Source organism: Oryx dammah, unplaced genomic scaffold, assembly GCF_014754425.2.
Source record: "Oryx dammah isolate SB20612 unplaced genomic scaffold, SCBI_Odam_1.1 HiC_scaffold_18, whole genome shotgun sequence".
In the NCBI taxonomy this organism is placed as follows: domain Eukaryota; kingdom Metazoa; phylum Chordata; class Mammalia; order Artiodactyla; family Bovidae; genus Oryx; species Oryx dammah.
In genome coordinates this window covers 114,326,467-114,342,640 of record NW_024070202.1, presented here as the reverse complement: position 1 = coordinate 114,342,640, position 16,174 = coordinate 114,326,467, and the positions used below count along the sequence as shown (strand labels likewise).

At 45.9% G+C, this 16,174-nt stretch overlaps 1 protein-coding gene across 1 annotated transcript in view; it reads right to left on the bottom strand.

Annotated features, from left to right (window-relative positions):
• GALNTL5 (polypeptide N-acetylgalactosaminyltransferase like 5) overlaps positions 1-16,174 on the bottom strand; it is a 54,029-nt gene that overhangs the window by 25,205 nt on the left and 12,650 nt on the right. The window contains exons 3-4 of the mRNA XM_040260955.1: positions 12,412-12,578; positions 7,813-7,935 (exon numbers count right to left, since the gene is read on the bottom strand). Coding sequence (XP_040116889.1) covers positions 7,813-7,935; positions 12,412-12,578 — 290 coding nt within the window. The remainder of the gene's footprint in view (positions 1-7,812; positions 7,936-12,411; positions 12,579-16,174) is intronic.

Sequence of the window (16,174 nt, the reverse complement as noted above, 5' to 3'; positions counted from 1 at the left end):
GGTCTGACTTCATTTCTATGAAATATCTAGAATAAGTAAATCCAGAGACAGATGAAGACTGGTGGTTGCCAGGGGCTGGGAGAAGTGGAAATAAGAAAATTTCCTGATTTGTGGGTCTTGGGGTGATGAAAACATTTTCAAACTAGAAGGGGTGGTGGTTATACAACGTAGTGACTCTGCTAAACGCTATATGCCCAGATTAAGCTAACTTCTCCTTAGGATCTAAAATCACTGAAGGGCTGGAACTTCCCCAGCGGCTCAGCGGTAAAGAATCCAGTGTAGGAGACACGGGTTCAATCTCTGGTCTGGGAAGACCCGCGTGGCACGGGGCAACTAAGCCTGGGAGCCATAACTACTGAGCCTGTGCTCTAGAGCCCTCAGGTTGAAAGTACTGAAGTCGGAAACTACTGCACTCGCGTGCTGCAACTTCTGAAGCCTCCACGCCTGGAGCCTGTGCTCGCAACAAGAGAAGCCAGAGCAGTGAGAAGCCTGCAGGCGGCAACTAGAGCGTAGCCCCCGCTGACCATAGCTAGAGACAAGCCCGCGTGCAGCAACAAAGACCCAGCCCAGCCCCAAATAATAAACAGATTAAAAAAACCAAACACTGAAGGACACTAGTTCAGTGGACCCGGTAAAGGATCTTTCCCATCCTTCCTCCTTAAAAGATACATCTGGGGAATGTTCAAAACGGAATTGCTCGCTGAGGTTAAAAGTCAGGAGAAATATCCTTCATCTTCCCTGAGTGGAGGCTTGCTTCCTGCTTTCCTGTAGCAACCTTTGTTGCTGTCGTCCAGGCGCTTAGCCGTGTCTCTTTGCGACCCCATGAATCGCAGCACACCAGGCCTCCCTGTCCATCACCAACTCCTGGAGTTCACTCAGACTCACGTCCATTGAGTCGGTGATGCCATCCAACCATCTCATCCTCTGTTGCCCCCTTCTCCTCATGCCCTCAATCTTTCCCAGCATAACCTATTTACACAACTTATCTAGGGATTGTGTTTTGCAAGCTTTGTTTTCATATTTAAAAAACAAACAAATGCTGTATCAATCTCTCTCAATATTTTCAGTCTCTTTCTTCCCTTGCTTCACTTTATTTTCTGCTTTTCTTTAGTGTCAACATTTTTATACTTAAACATTAGCTTGTTGTTGTTCATTTGCTAAGTCATGACTGACTCTTTGTGACCCTGTGGACGGCAGCATGCCAGGCTTCCCTGTCCTTCACTGTTTAATCATAGCCCATTATATCTATTTTAAACATTCTCAATTTGGTCTCTAAAGCAATTATTTTTAAGGTATTAAATATTTTAATTTTTATTAACAATAAAAATATTATACAATAATATATTGTATTATGTTATTGCTATCTCTCTTAACTTTTTTGTTTTGGGATTGATGTTTGATAATGTGGTATGCAAAATCTAGTTATGGGGGGGTTTACAGAGAATCTCTTTGTGCTTAAGTGTATGATCACCTTTATAAAATATCCAAGCGTTTCTACTTCATTCACACCATAAATCTGTTAAACATTTGGATTTTGTGAAAAAAATTCAAGGGACTCTGCTATTTGAATTTCTCATTTTTGTTTGTTTGCTATTTCCATGACCAGTAGTGTCGTAATACTATTCACTGCCATGGAAATCAGAATTTGAGGGTTTGCGTCCTGAATTGTGTGACCTGGAGCAGGTCTCTAGTCTATTGGGGAGATTAGTTTCTTTAACCAGAAGATAAGGATGATGAGTTCTAAAATCTGAGAGACTTCCCACCATGAATGGTCTGTATTTTCATTAGTTTTCCCTGTATTTCTCCTACTTTTATTTTACAGATTTTATCATTTTGAAGCATATAATTAAATATCTATGTTTTAATTTCTTATTTATTTGTTCTACTCACTGTCTGGGCTTCCCAGGTGGCGCTAAGTGGCAAAGAACTCGCCTGCCGATGCAGGAGATGTAAGAAAAGAAGGTTGGATCCCTGGGTGGGGAAGATTCCCTGGCGGAAGGCACGGCAACCCACCCCAGTATTCTTGCCTGGAGAATCTCACGGAGAGGGGAGCCCGGTGGGCTACATTCCATGGGGTCACAAAGAGTGGGACGTGACTAAAGCGACTTAGCGTGCACACACATAATCACCTGCTAATAAGCATTTGTTTAATACTTAATGCTTGAAAAAGAGTGCTCATAATGACTTCATTCAATCATTGCAACAACCACATTAGTTATACATTTTTGTTCTCATATCATGGATTAGGAAGCTGAGGTTCTGAGAAGTGACTTGCCCAAGATCCTGTAACCGGTAATTGGCACATACCAAACTGGAAATGAAGGCTCTGCTTCAAAACCCAGTGCTTTCTGTTCTGTCAACCATCACCTCCCTTGGATGTTTGTGGCGGAGAGTCAGACACCGCCCTCTGCGCCACATAAGTAAACATATTAACAGGTTCTGGGAATTAGGATGACCTCCTTGGGGAAGGGCATTACTCTGTCCCCATATGAGACAGCAAACCGTCTCCCGTTCTGCGTGACGGTCCCGTAGCACCGCAAGTTCTCAATGGCGTGTTTGATTTTGCTAACCTGTTGCCTTTAGGATGGCAGTTGAAATCTACACCTCATCTCTGCCCTCCTGGCCACCTGCTGACCATCCAGGCCAATTCAGTGGAAGATGCTCCATTCTCACCCCCTGATCGCCTTGTATTTATTCCCCCAAACTTCCCACTCTGCTGTGGACTACCCTTTTACTCTTTCCACAGTTCCCTTATTTAAAGTAAATTTCTGGACTTCCTTAGTTGTCCAGGAAAGAACTTGCCTCTCAGTGCAGGGGACATGGGTTCATCCCTGGTCCGGGAAGATTCCACATGTCACTGGGCAACTTTAGGGAAAGAAGAAATTAGCCAAGATGGAGGTGGTCAGGCTCTCTTGCCCCATGCCTCTGGCTGTCACCCCACATTTTGTCAATGTGTGGTTTTGTAACAGCTGAGATCACTTGTAGCACTGTGCGTGTGTGTCAAGAGGTACCTGCTTGGCCACGGGCCATTTCTGCTCTGAAAGCTCCACTTGAAAGGCCTCTGAGGCTGCATTATGGCTGTGTCCGCTGGGTCAACCATGAGAGAACACAGCATGTCTGCTGCTGGAGCTGCTGTGCCAGTTGGGAGAGAATAAACGTGTCTGCAGTTGCTACGGCTCCTTGAGTTTTCTTCCAGCTTCCTTGCTCACACCTTGCCTACCCTGGCTTCAGTGGACAGTGTGCACTGTGAGATTCAGCAAGACAACAACTAAGCCCCTGAGCTGCAACTCCTGAGCCCACATGTCCCGACACCCCAAAGCCTGTGCCCCACGAGAAGAGAAACCACCAAAATGAGAAGCCCACACCTCACAACTAAAGAATAGCCCCCGCTCACCACAACTAGAGAAAAACCCATGCACAGCAACGAGAACCCAGCACAGCCAAAAAGAAAGAAAACACTTTTAAAAACTAAAATCCTTAAAAACAAATAAATTTCCCTACACTAAATTCTCCTGCAGACCTCCTTGCCTGATGTAACCCTGACTCTCCCGAGAAGATGCTGTTTCTCTTACAAAGTCCCTCCTTTTCCTCCCTGACCACAAGAATCCTTGGGTTCAGGACAACACCAACGTTTCCTAGCTGCTTATGGCTGCTTCCAAACCATAACATTTCTGCTCCCACACAAAAAAGTCCCCTTTCCTTTCAGTTCAGGCCATCTAATTAGAGCTTCTCTTTCTCAATTTTTCTCCACTTTGCGAAACTCTAGCCTTCTACTTCTTCCTGATAGAGTTAAACCCATCTAGCAGTGGTCCTTTCCCCTTCTGCCAAGGACACAGCACAGGCTCATCACAGCTGTCTCAGTTTGAGGGCAACTTCGGTCATCACATAGGCAGCATCACCCACAAGGGCGAGTGGACAGGCAGCCATAAACATTACCAAGAAAACTCCGTCAGAGGCAGGATGCTAGAGAACAGGGCCGCGCTGTCTTGTACAGGGTGACTTCGACTGGCCTCTCTGATAATGTGCCACTGAACCAGAGAGCTGGACAAAGTGAAGTAACAGGTCACGCAGGGGGCTGGAGGAGGAACATTCCAGGTGGGAAAGTCACATGCAAAGAAAGGCTCTGAGATAGAACAGCTGGTATGTTTGAGGAGCAGCAAGAAGGTCAGGAACACAAGCGGAGAGCGAGGGGGAGGTGAGTGATGAGCACAGGGCTTCCCTGGTGGTCCAGGGGTTGAGAGTCCGCCTGCCAATGGAGCAACCCCTGGTCTGGGAGGACTGCACCTGCCACGGAGCAAGCAAGCCTGCGGCTGCAGCTAGTGAAGCCCACGGGCCTAGAGACCATGCTCCGCAATAGGAGAAGCCACTGCAACGAGAAGCCTGCCAACAGCTACTAGAGTGCCCCCGCTCACCACGACTAGTGAGAGCCCAGCGACAACAAAGACCCATGCAGCCAAAAACAAATGAATGAAATCGAAAAACTGCAATGCAAAAAGCATTTTTTGTTAAATGTAGAATGTCATCAGGATCTTAGAGTAAGAACTTCTCAAACAAGACACAAAAATCATAAAGAAAAATATTGATGAATCTGATTATTTCATTATTAAGTTAAAGCTAGCGGCCATGACTTTTTAAATGAATTTCACTTCTCTCTCCTTTTCTACTTTTCCTTTTAGGTGGTGCCATGTGGCGCATAGGATCTTAGTTCCCCCACCAGGGATGGAACCCATGCTCTCTGTGAGCTCGGAGTCTTAACCAGTGGCCCACAAGGGAAGTCCCAAAGCTATTGGCCCTTAAAATAAACCTCCAAAATGTACAACAGCTCCTATGTGGTCAAAGTTTCTTTCTACTCATTTAGCTCTACCCTTGTCAGCCAGAAGGGAACTACAGTGTGGAGGGGGATAAACCAACTTCCTGCGAGCCTTGGTCAGGAAATGTGGCTGAAACATAGTCACGGGCCATTCCTACTGAAAGGAAGGCAGGAAAGTCCAGCGTGGCTCTGTGCCCAGCAAGAGGAAGTGGATTTGGGGGTAAACTTCTGTTCAACTTCCCTGGTAGCTCAGATGGTAAAAAGTCTTCTTACAATGCGGGAGACCCTGGTTCGATCCCTGGGTTGGGAAGAGCCCCTGGAGAAGGAAATGGCAACCCGCTCCAGTACTCCTGCCTGGAAAATTCTATGGATGGAGGAGCCTGGCAGGCTTGGCGGGCTACAGTCCATGGGGTTGCAAAGAGTCGGACACGACTGAGCGACTAACACTTCTGTTCAACGCAAGACACCATCAACAAAAATGGGAAGACCAACCAGACTGGGGAATGATATTCTCAGTGTATATAACACAGGATTCGTATCATAAAGGCACCTTTGAATCAATAACAAAAGGACAAACAACCCAATCAAAAAACTGACAAAGGATATGAACAGACCAAATTCACAGAAAAATCTATAAACAATCTACAAAAATATGAAAAAATATTCCATGTTGCTAGTAGTCAAGGAAATGCCAAGAAAACAAAGGATACAGCTTTTTGACCAAAATTTTGTCAAAGACTAGAATGACTGGGCCTCCCTGGTGGCTCAAATGGTAACGAATCTGCCTGCAATGAGGGAGACCTGGGTTCAATCTGTGGGTCGGGAAGCTTCTTTGGAGGAGGGCAACCCACTCCAGTATTCTTGCCTGGAGAATCCCCATGGACAGAGGAGCCTGGTGAGTTACGGTCCATAGGATCCCAGAGAGGCTAACACAACTGAAGGACTAAGTGCAGCAGAGAACGACTGGAAATAAACAAACAGTGTCAGCAAGGCTCCAGGGCGAGGGCCCTCTTATACCCTGTGACGGAGCTGTTAATTGGTGCCATCTGTTTTAGGACAATTTGGCAGCATCCACCAAGATTTAAAATAAGAATTCCCTTTTGCCCAGCAATTCCACTTTTAAGAAATTATCCCATAGATACAAGCATTCATTTCCACAAAGGTGTAAGTACAAAAATTGTGAGTGCAGATTTTTTTTTCAGTAATTGTAAAAAGTAAAAATCAGGAAATGACAAATGGCTAAACAAATGATGGGCATCCATTATGGAATCCATATGGAATACTATACAATGCTGCAAACAAAAACCGAGGTAACTGTCAGGCATGGCCATGGGAAAAGTTACAGAACATGAAGCTGAAATGAAAAGAGTAAGTCTCAGCACAGAGACAGTGCAATTCCATTTATTTAAAAATCCTTACATCTATGTGTGTGTCTATGTGTACATGTGTGTATATATACACATACATATGTACACACATATGCATATTAATGCATAAAATCAACGTTCTGAAAAGACACATGTCATTCAGTTTTAGTGGTTTGTATTGAATTTTGGACAGTTAGTATGTATTATCTGGTAGATGGCTTTCCTGGTGGCTCAGACAGTAAAGAATCTGCCTGTAATGCAGGAGACCTGGGTTGATCCCTGGGTCAGGAAGATCCCCTGGAGAAGAAAATGGCAACCACTCCACTTTTCTTGCCTGGAGAATCCCATGGAGAGAGGAGCCTGGCAGGCTACAACCCATGGAGCTGGACAGGACTGAGCAATGTAGTTAAGTAAGAGAATGTCTCAATTGATCAGGCCAAAATAGAGAAAAAAAAATAAAGACTCAGATTTTGCTTTTAGTTGGCCTTCTACTCAATAAGGAAATAGCCTTGCTAAGGAACCGAGACATTTCCTCAGATTGCCACATGGCAGGATCCTTAAACATCACCCCACGCCTTTGGTCCCGGGTTAATTTTCTGGGAGCAACCCTCTGATTACCCGGGCTTCCAGGATGCTCGATCATCAGGATTCCCCTCGGGACTCATTCTCTTGCTGGTGTCTCCTGTCTCACAGCTCAGGAACTGCCCTTGGCAGAGGACTGGGCTGCCGTCCCAAGGAACGCCGGAGGCCAGATGGGACCCCCGTGCTCCGGGCGGCTGAGACCTCCCTTCACGAGAAGCTGCCCCAGGAGGTCCCCCAGCCTTGGGATCTTCTGGTGTGTTCACACCAAGGCCACGCCCTCCCGGGGGCTCCCAGCCAATCACTGCGCACACTGTGTGGGCCCCTGAGAACCAGGTGAACCCGACTGGCCCCAGGGGCCCCACTCAGGACTCCTCCAGTGCGCGGTCTTGGCTCAGGGGCTCCTGATCGGCCCACTCGAGCCCCTTCTGGGAGCCACGCAGCAGACCGAAGGGCTTTCGGCCTTCCCTCCTTCCTTGCCCCCTTCCGCCCGGGGTCAGACCAGAAGCTTCCAGCCCACACTTCGTCCTCTCAACTTTATCCTTCGCAGACATTTCTCTGTCTCCCGTGTCGTCTGGGCCTCTGCCTCCCAGAGGACTTGGACTGACCCCTTCCTAGCTTCCGAGGTCCCCATGGGGTCTCTGCAGCTACATCACAGCCCTGCTCTCCCTGTAAAGTCTTGCTTTCCTCACCCCTTTACCTGGTTCCCAAGACCACCTGGGGGGCCCCCCTGCATGTACAACCCCATCCCAGAGTCTGTACCTGGGGGACGTGTCCTGTAACAGGAGGCTGAGCTTATACCCCCTCCCGCCCTGCCTCCCGCCCCCCCTCCCCTGCGACGAGGATAACTTCTATTTGTCTTCTATTTGAAATAACAAATTAACATCTTGAAGCACAATACTTTCAGAGTCAGACAAAGATTTAAGACTCATAAGGCTGAAATATATTCCCACTCTTCTGTTTATGCCATGGAGACAGGTGAGGATGGTTTCCGCATGTGCAGGAAGACCTCTGGGACATAGACATGGGGGCCTGTCTGGAGCAAAACCTTCATACCTGAAGCATGGGATGCTCCGGTCATCCTTGCTCGAATCAGCCCCTGTCTCTTTTTGTTTCTTATTAATTTAATCTTTCCTCGAAAAATTTCCAAGTGATAGTCGAGTTTCTCTTTCAAATCATCTGGAAAAAAGAGTCAGCATTTGACTTAACTGCAAAGTATATTAACCAGTTTCTCATAATTTTGATTGATTCTTAAAAACTGCTATTCTGCAGATGTTCCAAACTCAAAAAAGAAAGTTTGATTGAATGAACGTGCACAAAATGTGAACAAAAAGAGATTCAGCATTGAAATCAACTGTGAATATTCCTCTATGTTTCTAGTGAAATACTCCTTTCTCTCTCTTTTTTTTTAACTTTTTGGCCACACTTTGTGGCATGTGGGCTCTTAGTTCCCCGACCAAGGATTAAACCCAGGCCCTCTGCACTGGAAGCACAGAGTCCCAACCACTGGACCACCAGAGAAATCCATGAAATGCCTCTATTTTAATATATCATTATTAAAATTATAATAGGAAAAGCATACATTATGGTGCTTTGGAGCACTCTGACTTTATTCATAACAGTTGTGCACCTAACTTGGTACTGACCCCCAGGCCGGTTATCAACCACTGAAGTCTCAGCTTTCTCAACGGCGAGAAGGCAGATCTAACGTAGTCCTTGCAGGACTGCAGTGAGAAGAAGAAATACATCACCAAGCACAGAGCCTGACACATAACAGTTACTCAGTACTCAGAGGTTAATATGATGATGATAAAGGAGGTCCTTTCCTTCTGGGAAGGAAAGCTATGACCAACCTAGACAGCGTATTAAAAAGCAGAGACAGCACTTTGCCCACAAAGGACCTCATAATCAAAATTATGTTTTTTTTTTCAGTAGTCATGTATAGATGTGAGAGTTGGTCCATAAAGAAGGCTGAGCACCGAAGAATTGATGCTTTCGAACTGTGGTGCTGGAGAAGAGTCTTGAGAGTCCCTTGGACTGCAAGGAGATCAACCAGTCAATCCTAAAGGAGATCAACCCTGAATATTCACTGCAAAGACTGATGCTGAAGCTGCAGCTCCAATATTTTGGCCACCTGATGTGAAGAGCCTACTCATTGGAAAAGACCCTGAGGCTGGGAAAGACTGAAGGCAAGAGGAGAAGGAGGTGGCAGAGGATGAGATGGTTGGATGGCATCACCGATTCAATGGACGTGAATTTGAGCAAACTCTGGGAGATGGTGGAAGACAGGGGAGCCTGATGTGCTGCACCCATGGGGTCAGAAAGAGTCGGACACAACTTAGGGTCTGAACAACAACAAAAGATGTCAGTCTCTGATGAGACGGATACAGATGCCTCAGAGGTCAGAGAGTCTGGGGGCTGGGGACCAATCGAGGCAGGTTCACTGTAGTCTTGGCAGAAGAATGAGAGAAATCTCTTTCCTTTTCTGTGAAAAGAGTGCCAGGGCCCTGCTCAGAAGCAGATTCCAGGCTGCAGAGCTACACTTGAAGGGTAGGGGTAGCATCTCAGATCAGATGTCTGCAAATACCCTCCAACATCCAGGACTCAGAGGAACTCTGTGAGGCAGACATGGGAGGAAACAGGACGTTCTGGCAGCGGTCATCACTGACATGAAGTGGAGGCTTTGAGTCTTTCAGGAGATGGCCATGCCGCTTGTGTGTAGTCAAGAGGGACCAGGACTATGAGAAAGGTGGATGGTAGCAGGTCAGCCCTGGACATGCCTATCGTGTAACTCAATGGAGGTGGTTGTCTGGGCTCCCGACCCCTGCCATCCCAAGCTGAGGGACTCCATCACCAGTACCTACTGGTATGAGCCAGAAAAGACTAGCTGTAGTTCAAGAAAGTTCTCGTAAAGCCCACAGGAAATCACCGTGGATTAAAAGTGGGGGTGCATCAACCCTGACCACCATCAGGACACAGAACACCCCATTTCCTGCATTTCCTGTGTTTGAGGTTCTGTGTGGGTCCAGGACCAAGCTCCTTGGTGGGGCGGGTGAAACGACCACCCATCGGGTGGCTGTGGATCTAGGAGGAGTAGAGTATCTGGTCCAACCATCTCTCAGCCATCAGTGGCGAGTCCTCTGATGCCTAAAGAACATCTGGGGAGATCTCCAGGTGTGTCCCTGAACTCTTGGCATAGTTCTCAAAGGCTGGGGCCCCCGGGGATTCCTTGGTCCTCCTTGGACTGCACGTCCATGGCAGGATCTTCATCCTTTGGGTGAGACGTTAGACCTCACAGTCCAGCAAAGATCCCCCTGCCGCCTGCTCCTGGCTTTAGTGGGGCCTTTCGTCCCACATGTGGCCAGATGTGTTGTTCAGTCAGATGAGGAACCTAGCCATCCTTCCACATCCCCTCCCATTCACAAAACCAGAGATAAACAGTACTGGACTCCTCAGATTAGGGTGGCTCCTACACAGTCCAGTTCAGCCGCTCAGTCATGTCTGACTCTGTGACCCCATGGCACCGTCTGCAGTGATTTTGGAGCCCAAATAAAAATAAAGTCTCTCACGGTTTTCATTGTTTCCCCATCTATTTGCCAGGAAGTGATGGGACTGGATGCCATGATCTTTGTTTTCTGAATGTTGAGCTTTAAGCCAACTTCTTCACTCTTCTCTTTCACTTTCATCAAGAGGCTCTTTAGTTCTTCACTTTCTGCCATAAGGGTGGTGTCATCTGCATATCTGAGGTTATTGATATTTCTCCCGGCAATCTTGATTCCAGCTTGTGCTTCATCCAGCCCGGCATTTCACGTGATGCACTCTGCATAGAAGTTAAATAAGCAGGGTGACAGTATACAGTCTTGACGCACTCCTTTCCCGATTTGGAACCAGTCTGTTGTTCCATGTCCAGTTCTGACTGTTGCCTCTTGACCTGCACACAGCCCCTGGCCAATGAGTGAAATTCCTAAATGGAGCTGACACTAGCTCGAGTCCCATTCCACTTTTTTTTTTTGGCTGTGCTGGTCTTTCTGGCTGTGCACGGGCTTTCTCTCTTGTGGGGAGCAGGAGTCTACTCTTTGCTTGCAGTGCATGGGCTTCTCACTGCGGTGGCTTCTCTTGTTGCAGAACGTGGCCTCTAGGCGTCCAGGCTCAGTAGTTGTGGCGCACAGGCTTGCTTGCCCTGCAGCATGTGGGATCTGCCCAGATCAGGGATCGAACCTGTGTCCCCTGCACTGGCAGGTGAATTCTTAACCGCTGAACCACAAAGGAAGTCCCCATTTCACTTTTGAGTTGATGCATCTCAGTTGCTTCTCAAAAGGTGAACCTCCTCTTCTTTTCTTCCCTTGTCTATTCTTCCTTCCGTTGCCCCTCCTCTTTTTTCTGTCCCAGCCCATGGTGGGTCAGATTCACAGTAGATTAGGTAAACCTTTAGGTAGTAATATGCATGCATTGCTTCCATGAGAAATGGACCCCACAGGCAACCTGCAGACCCCAGAAAGCTTATCCTTCATCTGGGTCCTCCCGGCTTGCCTCAGGTTTGGAATTAAGTCGTAAAATAGACAACTGAGTTCAAATGCTAAACGGAGCTCAGAAGATTTTGTTCTAGCGTTCTAGGTCTTTAAAATCAGTGAACATGAAGGAATAAACCCTTGGTAGTTGGTGTGATTAGAATTCTTTCATGTAAAGCACCTGTATTGTGTCATTACCCTACATTAAGTCTTGGAATCATTCCCCATTTTCTCCAAATAAAATTCAAACAATGCCTTCATGAGGGGCTACTTTTTACATTTCTGGTTTCATGCGCACCCCCTCCCTCCTAAAACTATACTCATACATAATTTACGTAAGTCCTTTCCCAGTGATACAGTGGTAAAGAATCCGCCTGCCAAGGCAGGAGACCTAAGAGATACAGGTTTGATTCCTGGGTGGGGAAGATCTCCTGGAGAAGGAAATGGCAACCCACTCCAGTATTCTTGCCTGGAAAATTCCATGGACAGAGGAGCCTGGCAGGCAACAGTCCATGGCACAGCAAAGAGAAGGACTTGATTGAGCACGTGTGCACACACACACACACACACACAACCTACATAAAATAAAAAACTATTCCAAACTCACTATATTTTCTGTTGCCTCTGGGCCATTTTCTCTGCCTAAAATACTTTTTCCTTCCCCTTCATCTATGTAATCCCAACTCATCTCAGTTCAGATGTCACTTTTGAAAAAAATGCTATTTTCTTGAAGTAGAGTTGATTTACAATGTTGTGTTAATTTCTACGGCACAGAAATTTCTACTGTAGTGATTCAGTTATGCATATTCTTTTTCATATTTTTTTCCATTATGGTTTATCACCAGACAGTGAATATAGTTCCTCGTGCTATACAGTAAAAGCTTGTTGTTGATCCATCCTAGATATCACTTCTTCAACATCATCCATGACCTCTAAATACTGGCTTGCCCCTACGTTTATCTGAAGTGCTAGCCACCCCATTAGCCCAACCAGAAGGTCAGGGACCAGACTCTCACATCACCATCAGTGCTCCAAAGTGCCTGCCTTGACACCCACCAAAAATGTCTTTTGTATAAAATAACTCAAGTGCCGCAGAGATAGCCCTACTTCAAAGATGATTAGAAAAATGGTTAGCATTTTCTCTTACCAAAATCACTCATGTCGTCTACCAAAATAATTTCTTCAAGGATATACTGTGAAGTGAGGGTCATGATGCTGGACAGTGTTCGAAACAAGGCACTAAATTCTTCATTGTGGAAACAAATGATGATGCTGGCAGTAGGTAGTTTGGCTGGGTACATTTTTTTCCGACACCTGCAGAAAGAGGAAGAAAATTATTCATCTAAAAGCATTAGATATTTTGAGGACTCATTGAAAAAATTTTTTTACATTTTCCTCTTTATTCCTTTAATTGATGATTATGATGATAAGGTGACAGTACTTTTAAAACACAAAAATTAAGATACAAAAATTTCTTTAAACGTCTTATGTTGTTCTAATATTGTCTAAATCATTCCCCCCTTCTTAATGCCCATCATAATTGCTTTTTCCTGAGACTCTGTATTGATAAAATTAGTTCTACTTTGAATATAGTATAAACATAAATTATACCTATATTTTTATTTCTATTATAAAATGAATTAATAAGCTTATACACATTAAAAGGTTCAAATTAACTTTATTGTCCTATCTTCAAAGAAAATCCATGTGCTATTCCTACACTTGTATAGTCTGTTGCAACAAAGAAATGTAATAATGGATATGGTGTAATTAGAGTTCTTCCAAGGATCTGGCAAAAAATGTTTTATTATTTTTTTGTGCACTTAAGGGAAATATGGACACTGAATTTTAGTAATATTAATTTTTAGCTATTAAGCATTGTTTGGATTGCTTCCTTATTGGGTTGTGTTTTGAAATATTTTGCTTGTAAATGGCAGTTGGAACTAGCTTAAGCTTAAGAAAGAGGTACATTGAAAAAGGGACCCAAATGTCCCACAGGACCTAGTGACAGGCAGGCTCCTGGAGCATTCAAGAGCAATTCTCACTAGAGGTTTGAAAGTCACTCAGACGTGCTCCATTTCCGCTCGTCTTCTCTTTCTTAATGTTCATTTATCTGGCTTTACTGGGTCTTAGTCTTCCTTGCAGCACGTGGGTTGTGCAGCTGCAGCGCTCGGGCATGCACACTCTTAGTTGTGACGTGCAGGGTCTAGTTGCCCAGGGCTGGAGGTCGGGCCCCCTGCACTGGCTTCCCAGAAACAGGTAGATCAAAAGGCCGACCTTCCAGCAAGATCACTCACTGCCTTGTGCACGTGTGTGCTCAGTCGTGTCTGACTGTTTGCAACCCCAGGGACTCTAGCCCTCCAGGCTCTTCTGTCCAGGGGGTTTTTCAGGAAGAATTCTGGAGTGGATGTCCTTTCCTACTCCAGGGGATCTTCCTGGCCCAGGGGTCAAACCCAGATCCTCTTGTGTCTCCTGCATTGGCCAGGCAGATTCTTTATCACTACTGCCACCTGGGAAGCCTAAACTCACTGTTTCATCAAAGAGTAAGTAGATGAGAGATGAGAATCGGGGGGCAAGGGTATCACCCCAAGAATGAGAGAGACGGTGAACTCAGGCTACTGGATCACATCTCTAATATTCTATCTAGTCCAAGTTTATCATTTTGAGAAAACTACAAATGGAGCCCCTTCAGAGGAACGAGACAATGATACTGAAGCAGTCTGAATTCACATCACGTGAGTGTAAACCGCTAAGAGAAACCTAACGTGTATGGGTTTCTCCCAAATTAATTGCTGAATGTTGCTGTGGTCTTTCTGTATAGAAAACCTTTCGGGCCTAAATACGTTTCTTTTCAGGGTGAAGGTAATTTGGACAAGTACTTGGTTGTCCATGTTTAGCTGATCTTGTGCTTCGCTAACGCGATTCCCAACGGTCTAGATAAAGCAGGACTGTTATGGGTTGACTTGTGTCCCCCTACTCCGCATTCTAACCACCAGGACCCCAGAATACAACCCAATCTGGAAATGGGGTTGCTGTAATGAGCGAGAGGTCATCCGGGCGGCCCATCCAGTAAGGCTGGTGTCCTTACAAAAAGGGGACCTGAGGATACAGGGCGATGTGAAGAGACACAGGAAGAAAAGGGCCGTCCCTAAGCCAAGGAGAGGGGCCTGCACCATCCTCCCCGCAGCCCAGAAAAGAACCCACCTTGACGACCAAGGTTTCTGACTTCCCAGCCTCCAGAGACCCGTGAGACAGCAAATGGCTGTCATTGGAGCATGCCAGTTTATGGAGGTTTATTATAGCAGCTCTACCAACCCAGCTGAAGAATGTTGCACTTTAATGTGCAGAAACACTCCTGAGCTTCTTTCCAGATGCATATTCTGATTAAGTATGTCTGGAGTCAGGCCTGGCGTTGAGCGGGGCTGACATGCTTCTAGGGGCTCACGGTGCTACTGGTCCTCAGACCACACTCTGAGTCGGAAGGGTCTAGCGGGCAAATACACGAAATGACAGTCCTCTAAGCATGTTAGAAAAAACATCTTGATAAGTGACTGATAAACTATTCTGTAAACAGTTATTTACTTGTCTAAACTGTTAAATTGGAGAAGGCACTGGCAACCCATTCCAGTACTTGTGCCTGGAAAATCCCATGGGCGGAGGAGCCTGGTAGGCTGCAGTCCATGGGGTCGCAAAGAGTCAGACATGACTGAGCGACTTCACTCTCACTTTTCACTTTCATGCATTGGAGAAGGAAATGGCAACCCACTCCAGTGTTCTTGCCTGGAGAATCCCAGGGACAGGGGAGCCTGGTGGGCTGCCATTATGGGGTCGCACAGAGTTGGACACGACTGATTCCAATCTTAAATAAAACCCACTTTTCTAAATAAGTCTTGGATCAAAGAGAAATAAACTGCAAATTATTTAGGAAGGAGTGCTATGACAAACCTAGACAGCATATTAAAAAAGCAGACATATCACTTTGCCGACAAAGGTCCATCTAGTCAAAGCTATGGCTCTTCCAGTAATCATGTACAGATGGGAAAGCTGAACCATAAAGAAGGCTGAGCACTGAAGAACTGATGCTTTTTAAACTGATCCTGGAGAAGATTCTTGACAGTCCCTTGGACTGCAAGGAGATCAAACCAGTCAATCCTAAAGGAAATCAACCCTGAATATTATTAGAAGGACTGATGCTGAAGCTGAGGCTCCAATACTTTGGCCACTTGATGTGAAGAGCTGACTCATTGGAAAAGATGCTGAGAAAGACTGAAGGCAAAAGGAGAAGGAGGCAGCAAAGGATGAGATGATTAGATAGCGTCACTGACTCAATGGACATGAATTTGAGCAAACTCTGGGGCATAGGGGCTGGTGTGCTGCAGCCCACGGGGTTGCAAAGAGTTGAACACAACTTAGTGACTGAACAGTAACTGAACAGTAACAATTTAGAGATTAGTAAACCTGAAAACACAGCTTGTTAAAACCGAATGTATAGGGCGGCTTCCCTGGTGACTCAATGGTGAAGAATCTGCCGGCTGTTGCAGGAGACATGGTTCTGATCCTTGGTCTGGGACGATCCCGCATGCTGGGGAGTAACAAAGCCCATGTGCCTCAACTACTGGGCCTGTGCTCTAGAGCCAGCAAGCTGCAACCACTGGAGGCTGAGCGCCTAGAGCCCGTGCTCTGAAGCAAGAGAAGCCAGCACAGTGAGAAGCTCATCCTCCACGACTAGAGAGTAGCCCCTGTTCGCCACAACTAGGGAAAGCACACGTGGCAACAAAGACCCAGCACAGCCAAGTATGAATTTTTAAATAAAGAACTGTTAAAAAAAAAACTGTACTGTGTATAGCTAAATCCTAATCAGAATAAAATGAATACTTATAAACGTATTATTATCATATAAGGAAGAGAAT